At 39.9% G+C, this 27,950-nt stretch overlaps 1 protein-coding gene across 3 annotated transcripts in view; it reads left to right on the top strand.

Annotated features, from left to right (window-relative positions):
* Positions 1-2,396: 2,396 nt before the first annotated feature.
* lrrtm4l1 (leucine rich repeat transmembrane neuronal 4 like 1) overlaps positions 2,397-27,950 on the top strand; it is a 49,159-nt gene continuing 23,605 nt past the window's right edge. For 2 of the 3 annotated variants that reach the window (XM_029445052.1, XM_029445053.1), the window contains exons 1-2: positions 2,397-2,902; positions 20,845-22,478. In XM_029445052.1, the coding sequence (XP_029300912.1) occupies positions 2,899-2,902; positions 20,845-22,478 (1,638 nt within the window). In that variant the 5' untranslated portion in view covers positions 2,397-2,898. Of the gene's footprint in view, positions 2,903-20,844; positions 22,485-27,950 lie in introns of those variants that run through there. The other variant, XM_029445054.1, reaches the window with a different exon arrangement.

Consider the following 27,950-nt stretch of genomic DNA (forward strand, 5'->3'; position numbering starts at 1 on the left):
TGGCACCTTGGCACTTGTCACCATCGACTTCTGCCACTTGTTCTGTACCTTCACTCTCAAGCCGGGAGATAGTTTTATCATAAACAAGTTTCTGAGTTTAGGACATTTGGCCACGTAAACTGGAATAGCTTCTTTTTTTTCTTTTAAATGTATTGTTGTTCCTCCCTCTTTTCTCTTTCTATTCTCCATCTTGTCTTTTTATATCTACTTGTATTTCTCTTTCTTTCTCATTCACATCTTGGTGGCTGGTGGTGGTCTATTGGATAGGCTTCCAAATAGAACACCAGAAGGTTGTGAGTTCAATCCCAGGGGCGGCCACCATTGTGCCCCTGAGCACTTAAGATAGAGTTGCTCAAAGGGGGACTGTCCCTGTAGTTAGTGCACTATAAGTTGTTCTGGATACAAGCGACTGCTAAATGAGCTGTAATGTAATGTAAAGTAACATCTTCTACCTGGGCTCCTTCAAGTGTAATCTAAATGATAAATTATGCAGTATGTCATCTGATGTCAGAGTTTAAGGATTCAAGTCATCATGTCATGGTTAAGTTTACCAACCCTGTCACCCTTGCGGCCCAATAACCTGCCTGGATCACTACTTTCTCCCAAGTAACGACCTCCAGGTCTGAATGGTGAAGCCGATGCGGAAGTGTCTTAATCCTGCATTCTTTCCAATGGGGTGGGGTGACTCCAAAATCCCCTTAGCACTGCTGATTTACGGCCCTGCCTTCTTGTGACATGTGGCTCCAGGCAACGGGGTCAACATCTCCCTGTGCTTGTTACATTCATTTCACGGCTCTTGTCACTGCTTGTCTCAAATGTCTTTCCAGACTGAGCTACACTGCACTAAATGTTATCACAAGAACCAAATGTTATCACCACATTCTATTTAATAATATGGGCACAAATCTCGAAAACTCAGCAGGAGCTGGATGCTTTACAATAACAGCACGACATGGCATGTAAAGAGCTGAAGGACTGCATCCTGCACACACCTGGAAGAGTCTGGAGCTTGTTTGGAGAAATCCATCTAAAAATAAAGAAGTGCTGTTGCTGGCTGAACAGTTCCGACAGTCAAAAGAACACTGACGTAATTTTTGTGATACTGTCAGTTTGACCAAACAAAGCCAGATTGTGCAGCTGTTTTGCCCACAGCAGGAAAAAACTAGGTTGGAAATTGTAGGGTTTAGTGTCTCTGTTGCTCAGTTTGCATTTACATCTTTCTCACAGAGAGGGTTTTATTTCAAGTGTATAAATGAGAAGAAATGTTTTCAAATTGTATTCACTCTGCCCTCTGCTAAGTAAGCTCTAATGTGTAGTAAATCTGATGAAATTATTGATAATGAAAGATGCATTATACAGCCAGAAGTATGTGGACACAATACTGTATGTGATTGTTGAACATGTCATTCTAAAACCATGGGCTTTAATATGCTGCGAACAGCCTGCACAGTATATTCTAAATGCAAAATCCAAAGCCTGACTGAAGACAGTTAATCATCTGTACTTGCTCACTTTGAACCTCAACCTTTCAATGTCATACTGTCATAAAACTTTCACTAAGTCACTAAATGGTGTGCCAAGACTAACCCAGAAGTCAAGTCTAGCTGGAGCTATTTCTTATAATGGGAACAGTTTTATAATTGATTTTCTCTCTTTTTCTTCTCTTGTGTCTGAATCATATGAAATAAAAGTACCACTTTGGAGACACCATCCCAAGAATAAATCACAATGTGATTTAAAGAAGGGTGGGGGGGGGGACTAAATCAAATATTTGAAGGTGTTATGGACTGTGGGTATAACTTCAACGGAGTATTTAAAATTAGAGAAAAATGTCATTGCAGTAGAACTTTTGTGATAAAAGGCTGAGCTTTTTTTTAATCCTATAGAAACTTATAGAAACAATTTCTCTCTGATTCGGACATTGACATGCTCACTAATGAAAGAGACTTTTAATGCTTCACTACAGTATACATTTGTCAAAATATGTGTGGGAAATTATAGCTGCTCTATAAAAACTCTTACATTTAGCCTTCCTATCCACAATAATTATGCAACAAGAGGTGGGATCAGGCAGGCTACCCACTCATGCTATAATGATGACCACATGCATAGAGCCCATACACAACACCTGCATAATGGACTTACGGAGGGGAAGCATGGTAAAGCAGGAGACGGCTGCCTCGGTTTGTTTGTCGGTGGTGATGGAGAAAAGCAGATCCACAAAAAAACAAAGCAAAATTTCACATTTGACCAAATCTGCCTGCAGCTGTTAAACACTGCATTGAATGCTCTCTCTCTCTCTCTCTCTCTCTCTCTCTCTCTCTCTCTCTCTCCTTTTCTTTTCTCCCACATGCGCGCGCCTGCATACGTCCCCCACGCAGCCGGGCGCGCACACGAAGACCTGCTCGCCAATGCACTGCACACAGGAGCCCCTGACAGTACCCGTGCCTGCTGCCTGTTTGCGCAGCAGAGGACACCTGCATCCGGTGATGACTGCATCGATCCCCGCGGAAAAACCCACCTCGCTTAAACCTCTTAACTTGTGCAACGTGTGACGTGTTTTATGTTGTGGCGGGCACCTGTTCCAAGACTATGTTCGTATCGGGTGAAAAAACCCTGTAGAGCCGGTCGTTTGACTTCCAACTTGGATGGATATTTGTGACACGTCTGGAAAGTTGCCATGCGTCAGGGAGCATGGGTGGAAACTTTAAAAGCTTTTTTTTTATAATCGAGAGACAGCTTTTAGAATGAAAGCAGGTGAGTCACCCCTCGCGTGAGAGGCGCGCAGAGCTCCGGGACTCTCCAGGTACTAGAAAGGAAAAGGCGACACGGAGGAAGTCGTGATCTGTGCGGCGGATTGCGCCACGGAGGACTGAGGGAACGGACCGATGAGAAAACATGGGTAAGTTAGAGCTATATTAAGGAACCCTGGCAGTCTGACAATCATCACTATTATTAGTTGAGCGCACTTGTGGTCCTTACAATAACAATATGGCTTGATTTGGCGCATCTGTGAGTGTGTGGATGTTCAGAAAATTCCAAATATTTTCGCGGCTTATTCCTGCGCAGCAAGCTGGCATCTCGTTTCAGAGCACTACTTTTATTCCCCTGCAAATATATATTTTTTATCATTCAAAACCAAAAACCCCACTAAGAGGGTTTCCTTCTCTATTGAATTAGAATGAGAATTTTCCAAACACAAATACTGCAGGCGGGAGTGTTGGTGCCTCGAGAGGAGGCAGGAGACAATAATGCTCTCACCTTTATGATGTGGATGTGATGCCAAACTGCCCAATGAGTTGATGTGGGTCTAGGTGCACAATGAGTTGAAGCTAAATAATGTCCCATTATCTGTCACATGACATCCTCCTTATTGAAGCAAGTTCTATTTCCCCAAATCCCCCATCGGACTTTAAATGGCTGAAACGTGAGGAGTGTGTTTTCTGTGGCCTCCCCCTCAGCTTTCTTTCCCTTCAAAGCTCTGGCATGTTTTGACTCCATCTACCTCCCCTCTTCTCCTGACAGCTCTAGGCACCTACAATCTCATCCCACACTGCCTATCACCTCCTCCATTTTACTGACTGTGGGTGCTCCAAAGCTGAATTCACAGCTCAGCCTCACAAAACCACACTTCTCTCCAGTGTTTGCGTTCCCGCAGCTCCAGTCTTTTGCATATATTTTGGGGGGGTGCTCAAAGAGAACTGTGGGTGTTCAGAATTGTCACTGAATTTGCGATGAAACAATGTTGAAATTCAAGCCCTCTGCAGCTTCACCTCCCTTTCTTTTCAGTGCAACTTTTGTGGAATTTCTCGGTGAAGGACTATTATTCACGCGTAGGCACGCGCGCACAATTGTTTGATAGGCGGTTAGGTGCCGAGAGAGAGAGAGACGTTTTGAAATTGCAGCAGCACTATGACTAATTTTGTTTGTCTCTCACTTTATTTATGCTGCTGCTTTGTTTCATTTTTATTTTTTAAATGAACCGTAAAGCTGGCACAGGCTGCAGAGATGCACACTGCCCCAAACATCTGTGCAGAATTGTGGCACTCACCCAAGTAATGAGCAGCTTAGTGCAACTAATGAGCACATGCTATTACAGTTTTAATTATGTCATCACAGTTACTCTAAGCCAAAATAAGTGGCTGCTATTGTTTGGATGTCAACACTTGTGACCGATCGAAGCCTTGTTTTCCCAGATTAAATGGAGAGCACAGTTTACACGGTCCTCAGGGGTGACATTTTCTCCCTGAATTCAAAAATAAAACATGACATCATTGACACAATTTGCTTTAAAGATTCAACGATTAGTCGATTAATGGATCAACATATAATAATTGCTAATATTTTTAATTGCTGTTTTCAGCCTTATATATTGAGATTTCCTGTTTTTCTCTGTCTCATATTACATGTATGTGAATGTCTTTGGGTTGTGGACTGACAAAACAAGACATTTAAACACATCACCATGGACTTTCAGAACTGGGATGGACATTTTTTACTATTTTATGACAATTTCTTCTGATCGATTAATGAAAAAAATAACTGGCAGATTATTTAATTATGAAAACAATTGTTAGTTTCATCCCTAATTTGGTTATCATCTTCACAGAAGGGCATACTTAGTTTTGGGCAACTAGAGTTGCAGCTAACAGTTATCTTAAATATTGATCAATTATTCTTTGACTAAATGAGAATAATGCTCATTACAATTTCCTTTAAAATGTTATCATTGCCCATCCAACAACTCACAACACGAGACTATTCTATTTACAGGGATATTGAAACAGAAAAGCAGGACGCAGGAACTAGAGTTTGTTATTGTTGCTTAATAAATGACTTGATGATCAACAGAAGGGTTTCCAACACATTTTCTGTTTGTTTACTATTCATTAAATGGACTAATCTGCAGCTGTAACTAATGATTACTGTTATTTTTTAGTACTCAGTTGATTAATTTCTCGATTAATCGATTAGTTGTTTGGTCAGAAACTGTCAAACAGTGTTTTCAAAAGCCCCAAATGACCACCTCACATGTCTTGTTTTGTCCACAACTCAAAGATATTCTGTTGCTGGAATAAGAGAATTATTATTTTTTGCGTAACAAATGACTCAAATTGATTACCAAAATACTTGCAGATTAATTCAAAAGTTGATAACTAATCATTTAATCTTTATCTCTAGACTAATTCAGTATCAAGCAATATAGTATTATTTTCAAAATGAATAACAAGCCAGGAGGAACATTCTTCACTGACGACGAGCTCAACACTGATACTTGCTAATAACATAAGTGTAGCCTAAGCTGTGAAATCTATATTCAGCGTTGCCGTTCAAAACAACAAAGCTGGGCAAACGACGCAAAGAGGGCTATATAATCAGCTGCACTCATTTTTAACAACACGTGGCCCGATGGACTGTACTCACTCGTCTGCTGTAGTAGAACTGCTAAGCAAGAGCAACAGGGCAATTACGCTCAAATAACCTTCAATTTATTCGATAATCCATCAGTTTCCTCGAGCCGACAGAGACAGTAATTGGCCCGTGGAGCACATGTCTTGAAAACCTAAGCTGAATCTCTGTGAAAAAAACACAACAAACCTGTGCACACATTCTTTCCATTCCACTTCTTCAAGCTTATAGTGCAGATAATTAGAAGATCCGCAGGTTTGCCATTGGCACAGAACCACTCATTTCCCCTGCAGTTTTAAGACCATTATACAGAATTAAACAATATATGTGAATCAAGTTTCTCAGTGCTATAATTTAATTGTCATAGTCAAATTGCCAAGTTCTAATTAGATCAAATAAATACCTTTTTATTGAAATACAAGGTCTCTCTATCCTACTGATCAAAGCAGCAGTGCAACATGTTAAACTGGTTGGTTTCACAGTGCTTCTTCCAGAGAAATGTTATGCATGATGAAGACAAATCCAGCACATATTTTATGGAAGAAAGAAGAAAGAACTAACTAATGTTGAGCAGTGTAAATGGCTGCGGTAGCTCCTTTTTTTAAATAGCTGAAGCCATCAATAAGGATTATTCGGTCAGTGTGAGGCCTCTTTCCTCATTCTGAGCTGACTGAAAACCCCCATCTGGCTCTTTTTGCAGTAGTTTAGTAATATTCACTTCACCACTACCCACACATGCCATCAAACCGTCATAACACAGCATATCAAATCCAACTCTTTCCATGTACCTCCAGGTCATTCCTTTCACTTCTTTTGTCCCGGGTGTCCTTCAGAGTGCGGTGCTATCTTGAATCGCGACACTTCTTCAAAGTTTGAATTTCTCTTCTGCGCTATTTTGTATTTTCCTTAACATTTTGAAATAAGTGTGAAAGACAAACAGTGTGTCCTGCGCATGCAGTGAAATATGGGCAGAGACTCTCAACTGAGAACAAAGTCTGGCAGTAAGCAGTGTGGGAGCTGAGCTTGCACAAAAAAAGAAGCACATGGTAATGTATTGTGTATATTTGTATGTCCCTGGAGCACACTACAGCCTACGTTTGGTTGTCATGGTTTTATACAGTTTTACAGTGGCCCTGAGAACTCAACACCCTGGAAATTAAATAATGCTTCCAAATAGACAAGCAAATGAAACCTCTTCACCACTTTCACTTTCAATTTAACAACACAGACAGAAAAAACTGAAAAGCTGCAAAAACCTCACAATGCAACCAAAACTGTTTCCAATTTAAGTTCTTCTGGCTTTTTTAAAAGCTATGAAGCTGAGTGTGGGACTTTTCCATATGAATTAACATCTGTTACATTTAAGTCCTTTCCAAACAAGTTTTCACAATGCAGATTAAGTTTATCACCACCATATATCTGTATTTCGCAATGCACCGTAGTTGTGGCATATTTCCCACGCTGGTGCACGGATGCCTGCAGGTAAGCTCGCTGCATCTCCTCCGCCGCGAGGAGCCCCGACCGTGCAACTTGTTGTACTTTTATCCTTTCCCTGAATGCTGACTTCCTTTTTTATCTAGCATTAGCCTCTTGCTTATTATTGGTGATATCGTAAATAATGTGATCACAATGATGGATATCAGACTTCAATAATTTCAAAAGCAAGCAACCATGGCAACAGCTAGCCATTCCCGGCTGAGTGCATTGTTTTTTAGCGTCCCCTGGAAACAGTTCCCGTTTATCATTTGCTTAAGTTATGTCATTTGTTTTTTGTTTTTATTTACACTTTGTTGAGCTTTCAGGGACACCATACATTTGATTATGTTGGCTTTTTAATATTTCGGATTTATTTTCATGCAACCTAAAAAAAAATAAAGATTGTTTGTCAATGCCCTCCAAAACGACGTACATGACCTTGAGGTTAAGTTTTGAGCGACTAACTAAAACGTTAGGATTGGGGAGCATCTTGGTTAGTTTAAAAAAAAAAAAAAAAAAACAACAACCCTGACTTTTGGTTGGAAACAATGTGTTAACCGTGGTTACTGGTGTCAAAGTCAAATTTGACCAATGTGATGCTACTTCTGCCTTTACTACTCAGTCATTATTCGCTAGGCCACATGAGGTCAGTAGTGAAAAAAACATGCGCCTGAAAACCCCTGAAAACCTTTTTTTGTATTTCTCTTTAACAATAATAAATAATGCCTAAATAACCAACAATCAAAGTGAATATTTTGAAAACAACATCCTTAGTTTGACTCCTGTTAATCAGGACTGTGTGGGTGTGAAGTGATTAGATTTGATTGACAGTGGCCTGGCAACATAAGCAAACAACCCCACAACTGTCTTTATATTTCAACTAAAATATTGCCGAATCCTATTTTGTACATGGCAGTATGTGACATCACCTTTTCCCAGCAGAGCCCCGCCCACCAGTGAGAGAGCTGAGACAAAAACACAAATACAGAAAATGTCTTATGTGAAACAACCTTAACTGTGAGTTTATGTATAACAGCCCAAAGCTCACAGTAAGAGGCTGATTTAGAAATTAGGTCTAAAGGGGCCTTTAAACTAATGACCATTGCTTCCATTTTTCTGATGAGGACAGCGTCTTTGTGTAACGTATGAAGCCCCTGAAGTGATATGGTGTCAAATATACATGGGAAAGCTTAAAAAAAGATACATTTTATGTTCTCTCTCAAAAATGTAAACACACAGGCTAATGTTCTTTCATGACTTTGACATCTGGGAAACAGAGAAAAATAATTGCCAATAAGTAAAACAAATTGTATGAACCTTTAGTGCGAATAATGTTGAGATAAGGAGGAATATTTGGATATATAATCTGAAGTTTTTGTGTATTTTCTTTCAGTTACCATTTGTACGGATGGTGCTTTTATTCTGAAGGATTCACGTCAGATTTTGCTAAATCATTTTTAAAAATACGTCTATTATTTCCTTCCATCTATAATGTTTTTATCCACATCCCTTCCAGGGACTCCACAGTAAGGAAACTATAGCGTAAAGTTCAAATAACTACTAAATAACAAATACAGAAAGTTGATTTCTAAAGGTAGATTACATACAATGTGTATGAAGTTCTGAATTCTGGTTAAATATTGCTTTTCACACTTTCCACACACACACTCATCATACGTCCTCAGACTTTCCAACAGGCTCACCTCACAGTGGCCAGCTTAGATGTCTCGGTGTGTGCTGGTCTTTTGACACTAGCACTTATATTGATCAATGCAGCTCTGTGCCTCTGTGCACGGATTTCTAAACCAATAACGAGTGGGTGTGTGTAGGTCCATAGGAAAGCCAGCTTCAGTAAAGTTCCTTACGTGTGTGATATTATGGGCCTGCGTGGTGTTTCATCTGTCACTTTTTAAAGCGCAGTGGGTGTTAAGGTGGACTACTTTTAGTAATATGGTGGATTTATGGTGTTAGAGAATCAAGCGATCTGCCTCATGCTGCTGTACGAGGCACAGTGTATGATGTTAGAAAATCCATTCTTGTAATGAAAATGTATATAGGCCTATCTGCTGCTTTTATAAGTTGATTATTCAAAATAAAAAAAGACAACATGAAGTCAGACCTCATTCCCACTTAGACTTCCTAAATGCCATCATATTATATAGTTTCCATTGTACTATGATGATTCTAAGAAGTATTTCCCCTTCTGGAAAGATTTTCTCATCATAAAACTGGGCTGTCTTTTCAGTAGAAAGGTACAAATATTTTTTTTAATTGGTTCTACATGACCAGAGAAAACATTGAAAAAATGTGCTGTGGAATTCCCCTCTTTTTGTAGAAAACCTACAACACCCAGAATGCACTTGTTTTGTTTTCGCCTCTATCCTCACTGGCTGGCAATGCTCGACTCCTGGGTGGGGCGGCTTCCTCCTTCATACGCCGTAATTCCTCCACACCTCCGGCTCATATAATTAGCCCCAAATGTCAGATTCCACACTATCTTAAAATCGGCGGGGGAAACAAAAATAGCTGAATTACGATCTGTAGTCCGAAAAAAGCTCAACACACTGGACTTTGCAAACAAGCGCAGACCTCTGGGTTCTGGCAACATGAAGGGAAGTTAATCATTGTTCATTAAACTACCCACATTGTAATGATGCAAAGCAGTTTTAAAGTTTCCCTTTAAGTTTTATATATCTTTGCAGCCAAGGAATTAATCTACTGCCATTGTCTCAGAAAGATAAGCAGCACAGTATTGGATATAAAAGCAGATATCAAGACAAAAATAAAACCTGTACACGGTTTCATAAATTGAATTATCTATTGCTGCGGTTTTGCTATCTTTGATGGATCTGCTATCTTCGATGGCTAGAACCTACTGTCAGATCAAAACACTGCGGATAATTAAAGTTTTAATGGGAATACAAAGCAGATACCATTTTTGCCCCGACCTTTCAAGTACCATCAATCTTCTTTCATCTTCAACTTTCAAACCGTGCATATGTTGTCCGTGTGTTTGTCTAATCTGAAACTGGATTTTTTATTAAAACAGGCCTCACATACAGGCTTAAACAGATGTATGATTACTGAATATTCATAAGGCTTCAAAGTCATTTTTTTAAAAGTGGACTCCCATCTAACATTTCTCATTAAGGCTGCCTTTCTTCCCCAGCAGACAGCAGCTTTCATGGCAACAAAAAACCTGCTGGTGTAAAAATGTTGACATTCAAAATAACCAATTAGCCTTTTTAAAGGTCTCCCTGCTTGCAAATTATATTTTACACCCTTCAAGTAAGTAGTTTCCACAAAATGGCAAACGGTAGAAAAAAAAGGTTTGTGATTTACTTTTTTAATTTGTTGTTTAAGATGTGTACATTCACATGGAAGTTTGAGAGACATCAATCAGTAAGAGAAGCGTTCAAAACAATTAGTTCAGTATCAATTAGTATCACCATCATTATTTTTTTGAATGAGAAGCATATTCATCATTAAATGTTTATTACATGTTCTGTCCCGGCGTCTAAGATCTGAGGTCTTATTTTAGTGTTAATTCTATATCTTTAGTCTTTGAACTCTTAGTCAGCCAAATCAAGTTATTTAAACCCGTCTTTTTAATCTCTGGGAAAGAACTATTTTCTGACATTTATGATAGGACCATTAATTAATTAATTTAAAAAAATGAATTGTCATCAGTTAACAAAGCAAGTTATTTTCCTTTACTTGAAATCAGAAGTGTGCTGTACTGAGAAAATGTGTCTAATTTTACAGTTAAAATACTAAATTACATTTATCTTTGTCATCCATTACAGTCATGGAAACTACAACTGGGAAAGTATTATCTTTCATAAACTACTTGTCACTTCTCCACTTGCCAACAAAATGCCATTTGTACTCAAATTAGAATGACCTGTTTTCATTTACTTGCAAAACCACTTTTTAATCTCCCTTGTTCTAAAGATAATGAAATATAGTTGCTCACTAATGTAATACTTAGAGATTGTTTTTCTATTTTATTTTATTTGTTTGCACAATAAAACAAAGCAGTGAAAAACACAACATCAAAAGAAAAGAAGCAAGTTGTGCAGGTGAGATTAAAAAATACAATTAAAATAAAAACAGGGGTTTATAGAAGGAATCTCACCTCCAGTAAGCATTCTAAGCAAAGTCATAAAATCCACAAAAGTAAACAAACAAGCAGCAGGGCAGAACTGCAGCTTGCAATGCAACTTCTAACTACAGAGGAAGGAAGGAGTACGTTCCACAATGCTGCGTTCACAAGTAGGTTTAAAAATGTGACACATTTTAACATCATGAGAGAAACAAATGTCCTCACTAAACTCTAAAATCTTGAACATACAATACATACAATACATACAATACATACAATACATACAATACATACAATACATACAATACATACAATACATACAATAGCGCTGCCCAAAGCCGTATGGTATAAATGAGAATGATCGATGCGTTAATCAATAGACATGCACTACAGTGAGAAGTTAATGTACGTTACAGGCAGTTTGCTACATACCATATGTTTCTAATCCTATTGATCCTGAATGTTAATGCTTAGACTTAGCAAATCAATACACCTTGCCATGGCATTAGGTCTTTAAGTGGTAATAATTTAGGCTTTTCTCTTTTCCCTATAAAAAGGGGCCAGCGGGCAAAGCTAGAGCGATGAGTCTGTCTTCATTCCCCTCTTTCATTGTTATACTTGAGTAAGTCATGGACCCACTGGACCTCCGTTACTACATCGCTCACAAATCCAGACGGAATAATTGAGTTAAGGAAATTGACTGTTCATTTAATTTAAATTTTTAATGGTTATGCCCCATTTAAGCTGTATTTACCCATACATCTAGTTCCCGTTGTAAAGTATAGAATGTGTTTCGGACCCTTCGATTTCTGCATGTTTGTGCAGCTCCAGTAGTAGTAAAATAAGCTTTTATCATAAATCGGCCGTTTTTTAACTACTTCATGCTTTTGCTGCGAGTTGAAATTATGGCTGACTCCGATATTCAAATTAATGGGCATAAAATAATGGGTTTTAAGAGTGTAAAAGGTACTTCATTTCAAATATTAAAATGCCAGTGTGTCTCAATTAATCAGAGTTGCATGATGGGCTCTGCGGCTGGTAATATGTCACATATTTGGTGCCCTGAAAGTATTTTTAATTGTATGTCACTCAATAATGTAATACATCACACATGCTGTAGTGCATTAGAATTGTGCTTGCCTAAGCTCGACCACACTTCACACACTTTAAAACCTTTGGCTCCCGTGTCAGAGAAGAAGACAGTTGGGGAGGGAAGGGAAGGATGGAGGCGGGGTCGGATGAATAAAAAAAATCCATATCTGAAACTTTAAATTCTGTAAAAATAAATTTTATATATATAATAAGCTACAGCCTCAAATATCTGTTGTAGTCAGTCTTTCCCTAAGAAGGCAATCCATTTCAATCTTTTAAGGAGCAAGAAAAGAATGGACTGTTGAGAATGTTGAAGATACATTTCTACCAGTTTATATAACCTTGTAAAACTGCCACAGAAACCCTTACGTTTTAATGTGTATAAAGTACACCATTTAATAAGAAATATTTAGTTTTCTTGCGCACTTTTCATTTCTTTGAAGTGCCCTAGCGTACGGCCTTAGCCTTGCTGGCCAACCCACTTGGGCACTCTGGATAATAGCCTTTGCATCAGTGCTCTGTGCATTCAAATGAAATATCAACTTGTCGCACAGCCAAGATATACGATAGCTGACTCAGTTGGGCCTGCCAAATCCACTCTGTCCCCAGGGGGGGGAGGGGGGGGGGGGGGCAACGACGACACATTGATTGTATAGGTGAAGTAATTGGGGATAGGATGTATTTTATGAAATTATGTAATGATTTACCGTTTGATTTGGTGTTTTGTGCATTTCCAAGCACCTTTTAGTTGACTTTACAGTGAACATTTCAGTCTAACTTCAGCAAACTGCACCCAGTTGTCGCAATAACATAAAAGCAATTTACTCCAGATTGCTTTGAAGCTTTACTAGCCATCTTGTCTTTGACCACGAACACACTGGCTCAAGTGCAATACACTTGGTTTTTTCAAGAAGATTATAACTTAAATCATTTTAAAATGAAAGGTTTACGTTTGCAATGTGGGTAATGTAGGCGGCAGAGAAAAATGCATGGAATAAAAAACAGAAGATATCTCTCTGAGACGTTGTCATGAGTCCGACAATGCTTTTATAGGAGTGCATCACTAAATGTGAGCAGTACTCAGTAGGATTTAATCTAGGTTTTGACATTGCCGTTTTAATTTCAGATTAAATAGAAATCAGGTCACCAAAATACAGTTTTTAGACGATGGCAGCAAACCTTTCTTGGTTAAGTTTTATAGTTGGATTCCTGGCAGAACAATTAGACATACTGTAGGCTCATCCACTGAAGTTCTAGCACAGAAACTAATCTATTAATCTATAATCTATAAGATTTGTATCCTACCACACAAACCCCATCCACTGCCATACTTTAAAAAAGTGGAAAAAACTGAGTTTGGACTTGAAAGTAAGGAACAGATTTATCTTTGTGATAAGCGCACGACTCTGTACTTGTGTATTGCTGCACTGCAAGTTGTTCAAATCCCCAAGATTTAACTTCTACGAGATAAGAAATCTCCAAAACCCTGTGGCTGTGATTGGTCATGCTCTACTAAGAAGAGAGAGCCAGGTAAACAGATGTGTGTACCACACGAGATCAAATCTCTTCTGAAGGGGAACGGATAGCAATGCACGCCAAGAGCCATGGTTGTAGCATTTGATTTATATTAAAGGTTCTCACGTTGTTTTCTTCCCGCAGTGACACAGATGTAGGGATGTAAATCCATATGGAACTAGCCATAATGGCGGTAACCGTCGAATACTGTTACTGTTGGTCAGACTCAGAAACAGGCATTTGTAATGATTCTTTTGAAAAGCTGTGGGAGGTCTGCGCAGCTATGCCCCGGTATGAATTGTGTTCTGTGGGAGTCCTCGTTTCTTTCTTGTTACAGCATCTGGTGCCTGGAGAAAGAGAAAACACTGGAGTGATGCCTGAGCAGAATACAACATTAATGACTGGATAATCAACCTGTACTTCTTTCATTCTGCTCTGTATAGCCTCCCGTGGGAGCCTGGTGTACACATGTCCAGTGTTTTTTTTATTACTCCTCTGTCTACGAAGAAATCCTTGCTGAAACAACACGTGCTCTGGGAGCCAGTGGCTGAATGCTGTGGTTTTCTATCACATCGTAGAGCCTGGAGTTTTCTACCATCTAACATATGAGTGAATCCTCTTCCCCGTTTGATTCCAAATGTAGTTTTTTTCATTTTCCAACGTTTCCCTAAGGGCTTCACAACAGACACTTTTTCAATGCTCCAATGGGATTATCATTTAGGCCAGACTGATGACTGTGCTGTGGATGCTTGGTCAGTTCAGTACCTAATGGAGGTGATGGGAATGGTAGTGCATCTGTTGCTTGGAGGAATCCTTGCAGGATGTATTTATGAGTTCTCATATACAATCACTGGACTTCATTTAACCTCCTCTGCTGACCTACTTCCTTTTTCTTTGCATTCTGAGGAAAATTCTGCAATATTTTGCATTCTTTCTTATTCTATTCAATATGTTATTTTTCATAAAAGCAATAAACACACTGAGTGTCTATCTGGTTGTTAGTTAGCAGGAAATCACAGAACTATTAACAGTGGTAAATGTCTGGTACTTGAGGATTGTTGCTATTTTAACAACTGCTGAACTACGAAATATATATATATATTTTTAAGAAAATAATCTCTATGTATCCCATTGCTGTCAATCCTTGTTTATTGTGTATACACAATCATTTCTTTACAGTTAATATTATTAAAATAATAACTTTAGTGTACTTTGCATTCAGCTTTGGCAAAGGTATGCACTCTTTGAGTGCTTCTTAGTAGTCACATGGAAAATGTCATTTTGGTAGATCCATTAAGATTGTGCAATGGTATGCTCAAGCTAGCATACATACCCTAATTGATGTTAAGCAGTAGCTATGCATTTACAACTACCGTAATTTTCGGACTATAAGCCGCACCTGACTATAAACCGCAGACGCTAAATTGACTGATGTGTATGTAGCCGGTCTGTAGCGGACACCACGATGCGTTGTGTTGCGTAGAACCAGGAAATAACGATGGAGAACTTCTGCCTGTTCAATCAGCATTTATTGTCTCTGACCGTTGGTGTTTTCCTTAATTTGTCCATAAATTACCGTTGAAACAGAAGAAACACATGGAAGTCATCATCATACGGTAACTCCACAGTCGGGGTTTTTGGACATGCACCCCTCTCTTCTGCGTTTCCTTTCTAACCGTCCCCCAGAAAGTGCCGGTTTCAGGAGTATCAACATAAAAGCATATTTAACAAAATAAGACTCCTCGAAATAAATATATATGCATTTCTACGTTTTTTTTTCCACAATGAGGGTGTCTCACAAACTGTCTCGCTCTCGTAATGTCCGTCTGTCTCTCGTACCACTCGCTACTTTTGCGCGCTCTTTCCCGGCATCCGGTGGACTGTAACCTGTAAAATCCATAGATTTAGGAATTCCCCTAGTGGTAGTTAGCTGTAAAAATCCATAGATAAGCCGCACCGTTATATAAACCGCAGGGTCGAAAAATGGGGAAAAAGTCACGGCTTATAGTCCGGAAATTACAGTAGGTTGCCACCAATTCATTGTTCCACCGCCACAAGTCATTGCTGCCTGGAAGAAAATGTAATAGCTAAAAACAAACAAACATGAAATTAATTTTCAAAAAGGTCAATTGTTCGTTTTTGTTTGGTCATTTTATGGCTCAAAACAAACGTGGCTGTACTGAGCTAAAGCATAGTCGCACAGCGGTAGCTTGTGAATAATGCAGATTATGTGGGACAGTGTATGTTTGCTCTCTGTTTTGGCATGAGCAGTGTTGTGTGCCACCCCCAATGCTGTGGTTTAGTGAGGCAGAATAATGTGCTCTGCATATTATATATGCCAGATGATTTTCTTTGAGTTTACAGTTTACAACAGCAGGTCAGCAAACAGAAATGACAAGTAGACCTGATGCAACGATTGCAACTGTCTCACCTGCCGATTCAGATTTTTGCTGATTCGGATTTTCTTTATTTCTAAGAACTAGAATTAACAGCATACACTAACGTTTTTGTAACTTTTCTTCAATGGAAAATTGAAATTCGATTTTATTTTCATAGTAACATTTCACACTTAAATAACTTAGATTTTCTCCAAAAAGTTCCAAGATCTTCTCTCTCCCCCTATCAAATCTCAAACTAAGAGTTGCTTCTTTTCTGAATTCAGCAACCACAGTAGTAGCATATGCCCCCAACAGTTGTCCGACCGCAAATAACCAACACAACATTTAGCCGTCACAAAATCATTGCGACAGAACAGATAAACATCGGTCACTGCCATAAGCAAATGTCATCTTATTTGCCGATAGGCCGAAGGAGGTCGACAAGGCGAATGAATCAGTGCATTCCTAATAACAAGTGATTTTCTGTACATGAAATACTTCTGTCCTGGAGCCTTTCTAAGTAGCCAGCTTTCTGAGTACTTGAAAATGTGACTATAAAGTGACTTATGTGCACATTTCTGAATTTGCATCGTCAATTCATGCAATTTTCCGTCATTACCATAGTCTACCTCGGTCTGTTTATCTTTAATTATACCTGTCTCTTTTTCCTCAGTGGAAAAGCAATATGTCTCTCCAGAACTTAAGTATACAGAGTTGCACATTCTGCCAGTAATGTGATGCATTTCTGTTTTTGTATTCATGTCATTCACTTGCTGTCATTTTATAAACCTTGTCCAAAGTCAAACAGTAACTTCTTATGCATTTTCCAAAGAAATCACAACATTTGGGGTGTGTGTGTGTGTGTGTGTGTGTGTGTGGCTGTATTTTGAATTTTTAGGGTATATCGATATCATTTCAAACAAGATATATGATGAGACAATACCGTTTATATCAATATAGTTTGTATGTTGCATTACACGATCCGTTTCTTTCTTCGTGCCTCTCTCACACTCTCCGCCCGTCTCGCTCTTATTGACTAGACCGTAGCTAAGCGGACGCCAGCTCTATAAATGCATAAGTCTGTCAGTCAGTCGTTCTGTGACTGAGTGACAGACTTATGTCGCTGCTGTGATAACATTAAACCATCAGCTGGTGCTCTTTCAAAATGAATCGGCGCAGCGTTGTTTCGAGTGGTAAAGTCACCTCCGCGATCTGATCGACTTTCCTCACGCCCACGGTTTGTTGTTTCTGTAGGCCTATAAATATTTATATTTTCCTGTATGTGTTTCAAACGTGGTCAAATCTTGTGGCTATAAGGGGTGGACACACTTGGTTGCATAATGTTGTAAGAGCTGGGTGTGCGCGTCGCTGTGAGGCAGTTGCACTCAGAGCAGACAGCAGGTGTTGCTAACTGTATTAGCAGTAAAGTTGTCAGGTGGCCGTACACACATACATTACATACAGTGTAGGTTTCAGTTTGTATGAATAAACATTGAAACTCCTTAGACCAACATATGAGGCTGTGGGCATGTTCATAATTGTTATGGGATGCATCCTGGTCTGGTGAATAATCATAGTAATCCAGAACAACACATTGTGTGTGCATGATTATATTGTATACTTTGTTTAATTACAGCAGTCCTCAATTATTTGACTCAAACGTAGCTTAACCTTGTCATATGATGTGATATGTGTTTTTAATAAAAGCGCTTAGGACATCTCAAAAGTGGTTTAGATTTGCAACTGAACATTTAACCTACTTCGTAGAAAATACCGAAATATATAACATGCATCGCCATCAAGCATGAAAATACCAATATATGCTTTGTGGTCCATAGTACCGATGGTACTACCGATAGTTAGGAAGTTGGGAATTCCTAGTGTCAGTGAGAGTCCTCATAAGAGTAATAGTCCAAATGCGTGTGTTAAACACGTTGTCAACCCCTCTCTGCTAAAGAACGGTTCCGTGCGCATCTAAAATCAGGTCAACTGTTTAGTCAAGTTATATTTTAATATGCATGAATTAATGCTAATGTTTAATCATGAGGAATATGATTTCCTTCTACTGTCAATATGTGTTTTCTCATATTGGCAACCCATGTGTAAGAGAAGAGATGGGTGAAGGTATTCTTTGTTCATGTATCATTTATGTGAGACCTGAAAAATAGGGAGAAAAAAAAGGAACAACCATCTAACAATGTCGTAAAAATACAAAACTATACTGAAAAGTAATATCCTACAATGTAAGTATCTCCAACACAACTAATAGCCTAATATTGTTTGTATTCTTCAATGCATTTTCAACCCTAAATAGTCCCCACTTAAGGAAATAATTTCTATAATCACACACACATGATTATGCTCTTAGCAATTCAACAAATGATAGTTCTCCCACCACTCAAATTACAAACTCCATACCTGTGATCCATCCATCCATCCATCGTCTACCGCTTATCCGGGATCGGGTCGCGGGGGCAGCAGCTCCAGTAAGGAACCCCAATCTTCCCTTCTCCGGGCCACATCCTCCAGCTCCGACTGGGGGATCCTGAGGCGTTCCCAGGCCAGTGAGGAGATATAATCTCTCCACCGAGTCCTGGGTCTTCCCCGAGGTCTCCTCCCAGCTGGACGTGCCTGGAACACCTCCCTAGGGAGGCGCCCAGGTGGCATCCTTACTAGATGCCCGAACCACCTCAACTGGCTCCTTTCAACGTAAAGGAGCAGCGGCTCTACTCCGAGTCTCTCACGGATGGCTGAGCTTCTCACCCTATCTCTAAGGGAGACGCCAGCCACCCGTCTGAGAAAACCCATTTCGGCCGCTTGTACCCGTGATCTCGTTCTTTCGGTCATGACCCAGCCTTCATGACCATAGGTGAGGGTAGGAACGAAGATCGACCGGTATATTGAGAGCTTTGCCTTCTGGCTCAGCTCTCTTTTCGTCACAACGGTGCGGTAAAGTGACTGTAATACCGCCCCCGCTGCGCCGATTCTCCGGCCAATCTCTCGCTCCATTGTCCCCTCACTCGCGAACAAGACCCCGAGGTACTTGAACTCCTTCACTTGGGGTAATGGCTCATTCCCTACCCGGAGTAGGCAATCCACCGGTTTCCTGCTGAGAGCCATGGCCTCAGATTTGGAGGTGCTGATCCTCATCCCAACCGCTGCACACTCGGCTGCGAACCGATCCAGTGAGATCCATACCTGTGATGGAATTTATAATTAAAAACCTCTCGACATTGAAGCCTTCTATAATATACTACTAATAACTACTGCTTTGTACATCCCCACAATGTTTGTGGTTTCTTCCTCCTACTCAGAACCATTTCCATTTCAGCCTGTCCAAACAAAACGAACACTTTTCCTCCCGTCATGCCTTTGCGGACGAGCTCCTCATTGTTAATTGTCAAATCTGTAGATTTTAACAGCAAGGCAGCTGCTGAAAAACCCAACAGACAGCAGGCACGTGCCTGAAGGGAGGTAAAAGTACATTTCAAAGCATATGAATATCCTTTGTCTGAGCATTACTCAGTGTGAGACCAGATGAGAGCCCTGGGTCAGGGATGCGTCCCTTGACATATAGTGCAGTCAGAATGTATTAGGACAGTGACACATCTTTAAATATCTTGGCTCTGTGCTGCAGGATGTAGAATTTGTAATCAAAGAAGACTATATGAGTAAAAAGTGTTACTGATAATTACAGGTTGGACATTCAAGAACATACCACTCTGCCATGCCTGTATGTTGATGATCATTGTCCAGCTGCATTGTCTTATAATTGTAGTACTTCATTTATAAGGGGGCCACGAGTTCTATACTGTTCACACAGTATGGATATAAGCAGACTCAAGCAGACCCTGTAATTTGCATTAACATGGATTGTAAAGGTTAAGGTTGCTATTGATTGAGATGACAAGATATTTATATTCATAGATTTGCTCATTATGGTTCCAACAATAGTGGCAAATAAAAACCAAGGTAACTTCAGACAGAACACATCTGAAGTAAAGGGACATGGAACCCTTCAAGCCTTTTATATGTCTGTAACTATGTAAAACATCTGTGTCAAGGTCAATGTTGTGGAAATCTTGACACTTAATAGATTCTCTACTCTGGCACTGCTATTGCAGCAGTCTCCTTTTGTATTAAACCGGTATATGTCAGTGGATGGAGGATTGTGAAAACCTCCTGAAAAAGAGAAAGGTGAGGTCTAGCTCGTCTATGAAAGAGAAGATGGAGTGTGCTGACAATTTGGCAGGGAGAGTAAGAAACATCGGAGCATGTCTCACTCTGAAGGGAAAACAATTCTGGATTTTTCTTTGACAAAGTGAAAAATGCAGCCATTTCCCTTTTTAAACTATACATACTGTAGGGGTCAAAGGGGTCTTGCTAATGGTTGCAAATCTTCCAAACTGAAAGTCCACTTTTGCAGAAACCAGCTTTATGACCCATGAACATAGGAATACTAAAACGCAGGGTATGCAAAGTATAGATCTTTCAGAATGACTACCAGTATCGAAAATAACAATTCCTATGCTGCAGCCATTATTCCATTTGCATCACTGCAGAAGTAATATCCCAAAAGTCAGTACTTTGCAGAAAGCTTCCATGATGATCTTCTAAAGATCAATCTTTTATTTAATTCACCAGAGTTTTCCATCTAGTTTTTCATTCATATGCTTTTGGTGCTATTTAACAAAGAGCTTTTAATGATTTCTCACATCTGTTTATAAAAGTTGTGAATCCTTTTTGCTTCACAGAGGATACTGAATTTTTGATTTGTCCATGGCTTATTTGCATATAACATCTGAAAATGTGACTTCAGTAAGATCCTTACATTCCTCTCTTCTCTCCCTGTCTTATATTCTCTTTTAGGTCTATTGCTTCGTGATGGACGACTGACACACCTCCTCTTCCCTCTCCTGCTCCTCCTCTTGCGGGCTCCCCTGTTGTTCAGCTTTGGTGAGCGCACCTGTCCCAATAGCTGCAGATGTGAGGGGAAAACGGTACATTGTGATTCAGCTGGCTTCTTAGATGTTCCAGAAAACATCTCCGTAGGCTGCCAAGGCCTCTCCCTGCGCTACAATGAACTGCACACCCTGCTGCCGTATCAATTTGCTCATCTCAGCCAGCTTCTCTGGATATACTTGGACCATAATCAGGTTTCAGCTGTTGACAGTCGAGCATTCCAGGGAGTGCGCAGGCTTAAAGAGCTGATACTGAGCTCCAACAGGATCACATCCCTGCACAATTCAACATTCCATGGAATTCCGAATCTTCGCAGTCTGGACTTGTCCTACAACAAATTGGAAATCCTTCAGCCAGGTCAATTCCATGGCTTACGAAAACTACAAAACCTACACCTACGCTCAAATGGTCTCTCCAACATCCCAATTCGAGCATTCCTGGAGTGTCGAAGTTTGGAATTTCTGGATTTGGGCTACAATCGAATTAAGGCTCTTACCCGCACCACCTTTTTGGGGCTACAGAAGCTGATGGAGTTGCATCTGGAGCACAACCAGTTCTCACGGATCAACTTTTTTCTGTTTCCTCGCTTAGCCAACCTGAGATCACTCTATCTGCAGTGGAACCGCATTAGGGTGGTCAACCAGGGCCTTCCATGGACCTGGTATACACTGCAGAAACTTGATCTGTCTGGAAATGAAATCCAGACCCTGGACCCAGCTGTGTTTCACTGCTTGCCCAACCTCCAAGTCCTCAACCTGGAATCCAACAAACTGTCCAATGTGTCTCAGGAGGCGGTGTCAGCATGGATCTCACTGACCTCCATCAGCCTTGCTGGAAACATGTGGGATTGTGGAACTGGAATTTGCCCACTTGTGGCTTGGTTGAGAAATTTCCGGGGCAGTAAAGACACCACTATGATATGCAGCAGCCCAAAGTTTCTCCAGGGAGAAAAAATTATGGAAGCCACAAGGAACCACGGGATTTGTGAGGAAACTGATTACGTTTTGACTGAAACACCCTCACCAATGTCCGAGCTCATTTCTGAAGCCACCGGTGAACCAACCTTTGCCCCTACTAGTGGCTCTCCCCCAATGCCACCAGCCAGCACGTTTGGTCCTCTCCCACCATTCAGACCTCAACCGATTCCTCATCCTACGTTTCCAGGGCACATGAGCAAAGACCCAAGAGACTCAGTTGCTCGCACTCGACCCACTGTCATACCACCCCCAGAGGTCGAGCACATGACTCTGCACAAAGTGGTGGTGGGCAGCGTGGCACTCTTCTTCACTATGTCCCTAATCTTGACAATTATCTATGTGTTGTGGCGGCGCTATCCAGCTGCAACCAGGTTGCTGCAGCAGCGATCCATGGTGGGGCGGAAGCGTCGTAAAAAGAGTCCAGAGCCAGAGCAGAACCTGAGCTCCCAACTCCAAGAGTATTACATGAGCTACAACCCTGCTGCCACACCAGAGGCATTGGAGGTGCTAGGCAATGGCACTGGTTCCTGCACATGCACAATTTCTGGCTCCAGGGAGTGTGAGGTATGATTCATCGCATCAGCCAAAAATAAAAAATCTAAATCAAAATACAAAGGCTCAACAGAGAGGTAAATCCTTTATCAAGTATGCCCTGTAAAAAGACACTGTTAAATCACAGTTAAGCATCCTTGACTCTTTGTTCATAACACGCTTGACTTCAAATGTTAGATGTCTCCAATTATTCAGGTTTTACTTTTGAAACCTTAAAGTGGAAAATAGAACATATCTAATCTGATCCAGGGATAGCAATCTACAACATGGTTTCAGAGGACTACAGTATAACATTAAGACAGTACTGAGTTTTTGTGTTCTCCGAGGTTAATTGAGTGTGGCTTTAACACGGAATTCATCTCTGTATTATTTGTTATCTAAATTTTCATTTTAAAGCTACACTCTTGCATATGTTCTTAATGAAATGTCAACTTTAAGGGACTATGAATAATTGGACAATGTCTAACTTTTTGCAGACACCACATCAGCATGGCATGGGCTCATGCATGTTTTTAAAGACATTTGTTTGGTGTGTGTTTGTACTGTCTTTGTGTGTGTGCGTGTGTTTGAGGGTGTGTGTGTGTTTACATTAATACATTAATGTGTCTACAGAACTTTTCTCTGGGAATATTTAATTTGTATTACTAATGCAATCTTCCAAATTGCCATAACAATATTCAGTTTGTAAGACACAACATCATCAATTTATGCAACATTCACAGCAGTGGTAGATGAAGTGCGTTAGTATTGATTTGTTGTTTGACAGTTTTGCTATCACATGGAGAAAGATAAAAGGAGTCGGTTGACGTTTGTTTTAACTTCTTCATTTCAAGGTTGAACATCCATTATAGGTGACGAAGGTTTTTGTGGTCTCATTTACGGATGTGCACTGCAGATGTCCTTCATGTTAACCTGAGGTCCTCTGGAACAGCCCACACACCCTCAGTTGTGTGGGGAGATTTATGGTAATCTGCACTTCAGTAATCCCAAAGTTTATGATATGATTTAAATTTGGATCCTGCTGTGATAAGAACTATATTTATAGAGCAGGGTAATTACAATCACTCGCCTGAAAACTGAAAAAGGTATTGCATGTCGTCTTTGTTTGTTCTCAGGAAGTATGCTTTGTGTCCACACCTATGACAAATTTACCAGGTCATACAGTTTTTAAAAGTCAATACAACATTCTGCTAAATATTTTGTTTAAAATCAACATATGTACAAAACTCTGACACCAAGCGGGTTTAATACCATCGCAAATTGCCACTTCTCCTGTTGTAAGTTACTTACCATCACATTACCATTACGACTTAATTATCACAAAAAACTCAATATACCAACCTTTTAATGTTAAATATTATGTATATACATATAACACAAATATTTGCAATTTACTGTTTGCAATGATGATTTTGTATTCACTGAATACCATCTGCTGTATAATGCAGTACTTACTATTCTAAATCCTATATATTGTACATGGGAAATAATTATTGTTATTGCACCTCATTGCAGTTTTTCCTTTACCGTAGTGAAAACATGTATCAAGTATATATCCAGGATACTTGATAACATGTACCACAGGATATATTTTTTCCCGTGGGATTCATCATTACTGCAATCTCTTGATATTGACAATGGAGCAGTTCCAGCTTTTATCTTTTTACATCGACTGCAAAAGTGTTCTCAAGCTCCGACTTGCAGTTAAGCCAATTTCTTAATTACATTTTTCCTTGTGCCCTGTGTTCATGGGGAATGTTCGGCAGTTACAACAAAGTGAGTTTATTTACATGATAAGCCCTAACATTTGGAGCTATAGTGGAATAGTTGTGATTTTGCTGGATTATGATTTTTTTGGTAGTGTATAAGCAATTTTGAGAAAGCAATGGTAAAGAACAATTATGAAACACCAGATTGATTTCTGGGGCTTCACGATGCACAACTGAAAGATGTTTTATTCTGCCTCACAGGGGATTTGTGATCGCAATCTGCATGCTTATGACTCAGTAAGGCAACAAGTAATTAAGCAATCAGTGAGTGGAGCTGTCTTCTAGATGCTCTCTTTGAGTGAAGCAGCGTTCAGAAGTACCGTCCAATGGTGATTAATGTCCGAAACCAATTCCACCCAATTGGGATGCTATTTGTGCAGAAAGCTCCTTTGACAAATTCAACAATTCCACCTACGTACTTCCTCAATTTCAACTGTGACTGATGTCTCCATGGCAGGGCAAAGACATTTTGATTTTCTTTTTTTTTCCAAATGTTATGTATGCTGAGGAAAACCCAATTTTTATGCCACAAGATGAGCCTCAGCTTGATTTAGCAAAGTCCACCGTCATCCAGAAACTATTGAAAGCTAAAAGCTTAAAATATTGTGGTTTTGTAAACACACAACCTGTTCCCTGCTCAGCGACAGACCCAATAACGAGCTTCTCTCCAGAGATCTAAAATGCAGTTGCAGAGTTTTCTCAGAATAGGCCAATCTGGGGCTTGTGCAGTGTGCATGAAGGAAATAACCAACATTCCTTTGTACGTTGCTTGATGTGTGGGCTCGCCAGAGATTACATAGCCTGGTCTACACCAAAAATGCAAGTGTGTGCAGAGTAAGGCCATTCCTGCCCACTTTTGCAAAGTTCCCCCCCAGATATGGTTACCTCCATAGTGTGCATTCAATAGCATTCCAGCATTGCCAGGGGAAATTGTGACAGTAGAGGAATGTTGGTTACTGAATTCACAGTTATCTGATTCTACCCTACTACAGTACTGGGGCTTTGGTTTTAAAGAGAAATAAATACATTAGATATGTTCTAAACCTGTCATTTAAGTATAGTCAATTTGAGGCTGCTGCCATGCTCTGTGCGAAATATATTATTGTATGTCATAAACAAATTCACATTGTGACAAACCGATTTATTTTGGGACTTTAAGACAGGCACAGAAAAGGTTTGAGAGACCCAGGCTTAGGCTGAGGTATGTACAGCCCTGCGCCTGCTTTGTTACTCATACATCTGGCACCAATACGCAGCTTGACTGCACTTTGCCACAAAACAAAAGCGGTGTTCTGATTCTCTCTTCAAGCACTGCAAGTATTTCTGTAGCAATCAGCATCAGTGTATTGTCTCTCTCTACATAACCATAATCCAAATCCCATCATCTCAGAAACAATCTCTCCTTTTCAAAATCACTGACAGGTGTCTGCGGTTTGTTGCAGGTAGAGGAGCGAGTGTTTCTACACTGTTGCTTATTTCAGGCATCTAATAATTGAGAAGCCGGCGTAAGCTTGGTTTAGTTTGATGAAAGTGCCATCTTGCTGGCCGGCTGTGCCTTTTATTTTGGGTCTGTGCAGCTCCAGCAGTCTCTGTGGACAGCAATGTGGGAGACCAAAAAGCAACGCAACACATTTTACCCCGCTGTAGGATTCAGCGAGGTATTGTCTGGACCGACATGGAATGGTGTCAGAGCAGTACACCGTCTCTTTCACTTTGGGCCTGGATACTCCAAACTTAAAAACCCTTGAAAACCTAGACAGGTGATATTATGTATTCTGTCTGATTGGACTACTCACGTTGAAGTTGGATGAAGCTATGCTGAGAGTTTGCTGATATCACCAAAATCCATTCACCAATGCCACATTTACATCATATTGTACAGAATGTAAAGCAGTGGAATGAGTAATACAGTTCAGGTGGCCTCAGGTCAGAGTTTTTGGGAATATCTGCCAGCATCTATCTCTTGGGTAAAAGAACAAAGAACAAACTGGTACCAAAATGACTACAATCAGCTAATTAAAAGGTAGCCTATGTCTATATCTAGTAGGGCTGAGTAATCAAGTATTTCAATATCGAAGGGACATTTTCAAATCACTTGAGCCGCATTTGGAATTGAAATTTACATAATTAACAGTGCCTTGATAAGTCCAAGTGAGGGGGAAAGTTGATTTAAATAAGATTCTTATTTTATACAATTCTTAATCAATTTAAAGATTCTCAAAGTAGCGTTGTTAATCTTCAAAGAAGGCCAATGTTTTGGATTCAACAACTTGGTAAGTAGCTTTGCAAGATGAAAGTACAGCATCACCCAGAGACTGGCGTTAGCGATTGGATCATTGAACTCCAGCACTAACAAACGAGCTGGCCAACAAACACACCGCACCACTTGACAAAACTTCAGCCAACCGTGATTAGCCAAAGAAAATAACTCATTTTGACCGGCCTGCGTCAACATACAGAGTTGTAGATAATGATGGATTTTCCTGGTACTCGCCTTGCAGCACAGACGGTACGAGCCACTGCCAGAAATATTTTCTTTCCCTTTCTCCAGAGATCAACTTTTGTTTTTCCAAAGACATTCAGCAAGTGGTGGTAGCCAGTAAATTATTAACGTTGCCCTTTCATTTGAGCTTTCTTCTCCCACACACTTTTCTCAGCTTTTCTTTTTAGGTGATCTTCATCAGGACTTGAAATTGCATTTCAAAGGACTAAATACACACTGAATCAATTTTAAATTGAGAAACTATTGATGACACAAATAATTGGAACCAATTGAATGGGGAGATTAACAAAGATTTATACATACATGCATAAATACAAACAATAATCCGGTTGATCACCAGGTGAGCTCTGCAGTTGTCCAGGGTAAAGTGACAGACAGCTGGTGAAACATAGTTGTTGGAATCTCCAACTCAAACAATCCAGCGTGTTATATAATTATGTATTGCTTATCAGTAGCTCTGAGTCGGGACCTCAAGGATCCAGAGCCGTGAGGCAGCTTGGCCTGTCGGTCTTTGACACTAACGTGAAAGTTAGCTCCAGCAGCTACACTGCAAAGCTGTCAAACTCTATCACAAGGTAGTGTTTGATATCAAAACATTGTCAGACGTGACTCACCAGCTGTTTGACAAACTACGTAGCTGTTATCAATAAATATAACGCCACTTTTGAACGCCATGATAATATTCTAGTATCTTTTACTCAGGTAAACCCATATTGTAATACTTTAACAGATGTTAGCTTAATGGGTAAATGTGTTTATAGATAACTAGGTACGTTCAAGTGGACTTTTTCTATTTATCTATTATGTAATGTTACACGTATAAAACAAAAAAATTCAATCTAGCACAGCCTGTACACTTCCACACAGTCATTAGAAGATGTCTAATCAGACAAAACTCCAAAGTGGGTGATCCATGTTTAGGAGCTTTAAAATACGCCAAATATACGATAAGTGGTAGACCACACAGTATCTGAGTCTTAGGTAACACTATCATTTGACAGTTTGATGTTCACTCTGGGCTTTTCCCTTTTACAAGCCAATACTATTCACATACTGCAGAATTTTCTTTCATGAGCTGATAAAACACAGTGGGACGTATTATGTGAACCGATAAACTAGGTCAGTAGTTAGAAAATGAGTGTTGTTCTCACTTAAGACAAAAATGTCTTTAGAAAATAGTGGCTGCATTGGGAGCTGTGGGAGGGGGGACAT

The sequence above is a fragment of the Cottoperca gobio genome, chromosome 12 (assembly GCF_900634415.1).
Source record: "Cottoperca gobio chromosome 12, fCotGob3.1, whole genome shotgun sequence".
Classification (NCBI taxonomy): Eukaryota; Metazoa; Chordata; class Actinopteri; order Perciformes; family Bovichtidae; genus Cottoperca; species Cottoperca gobio.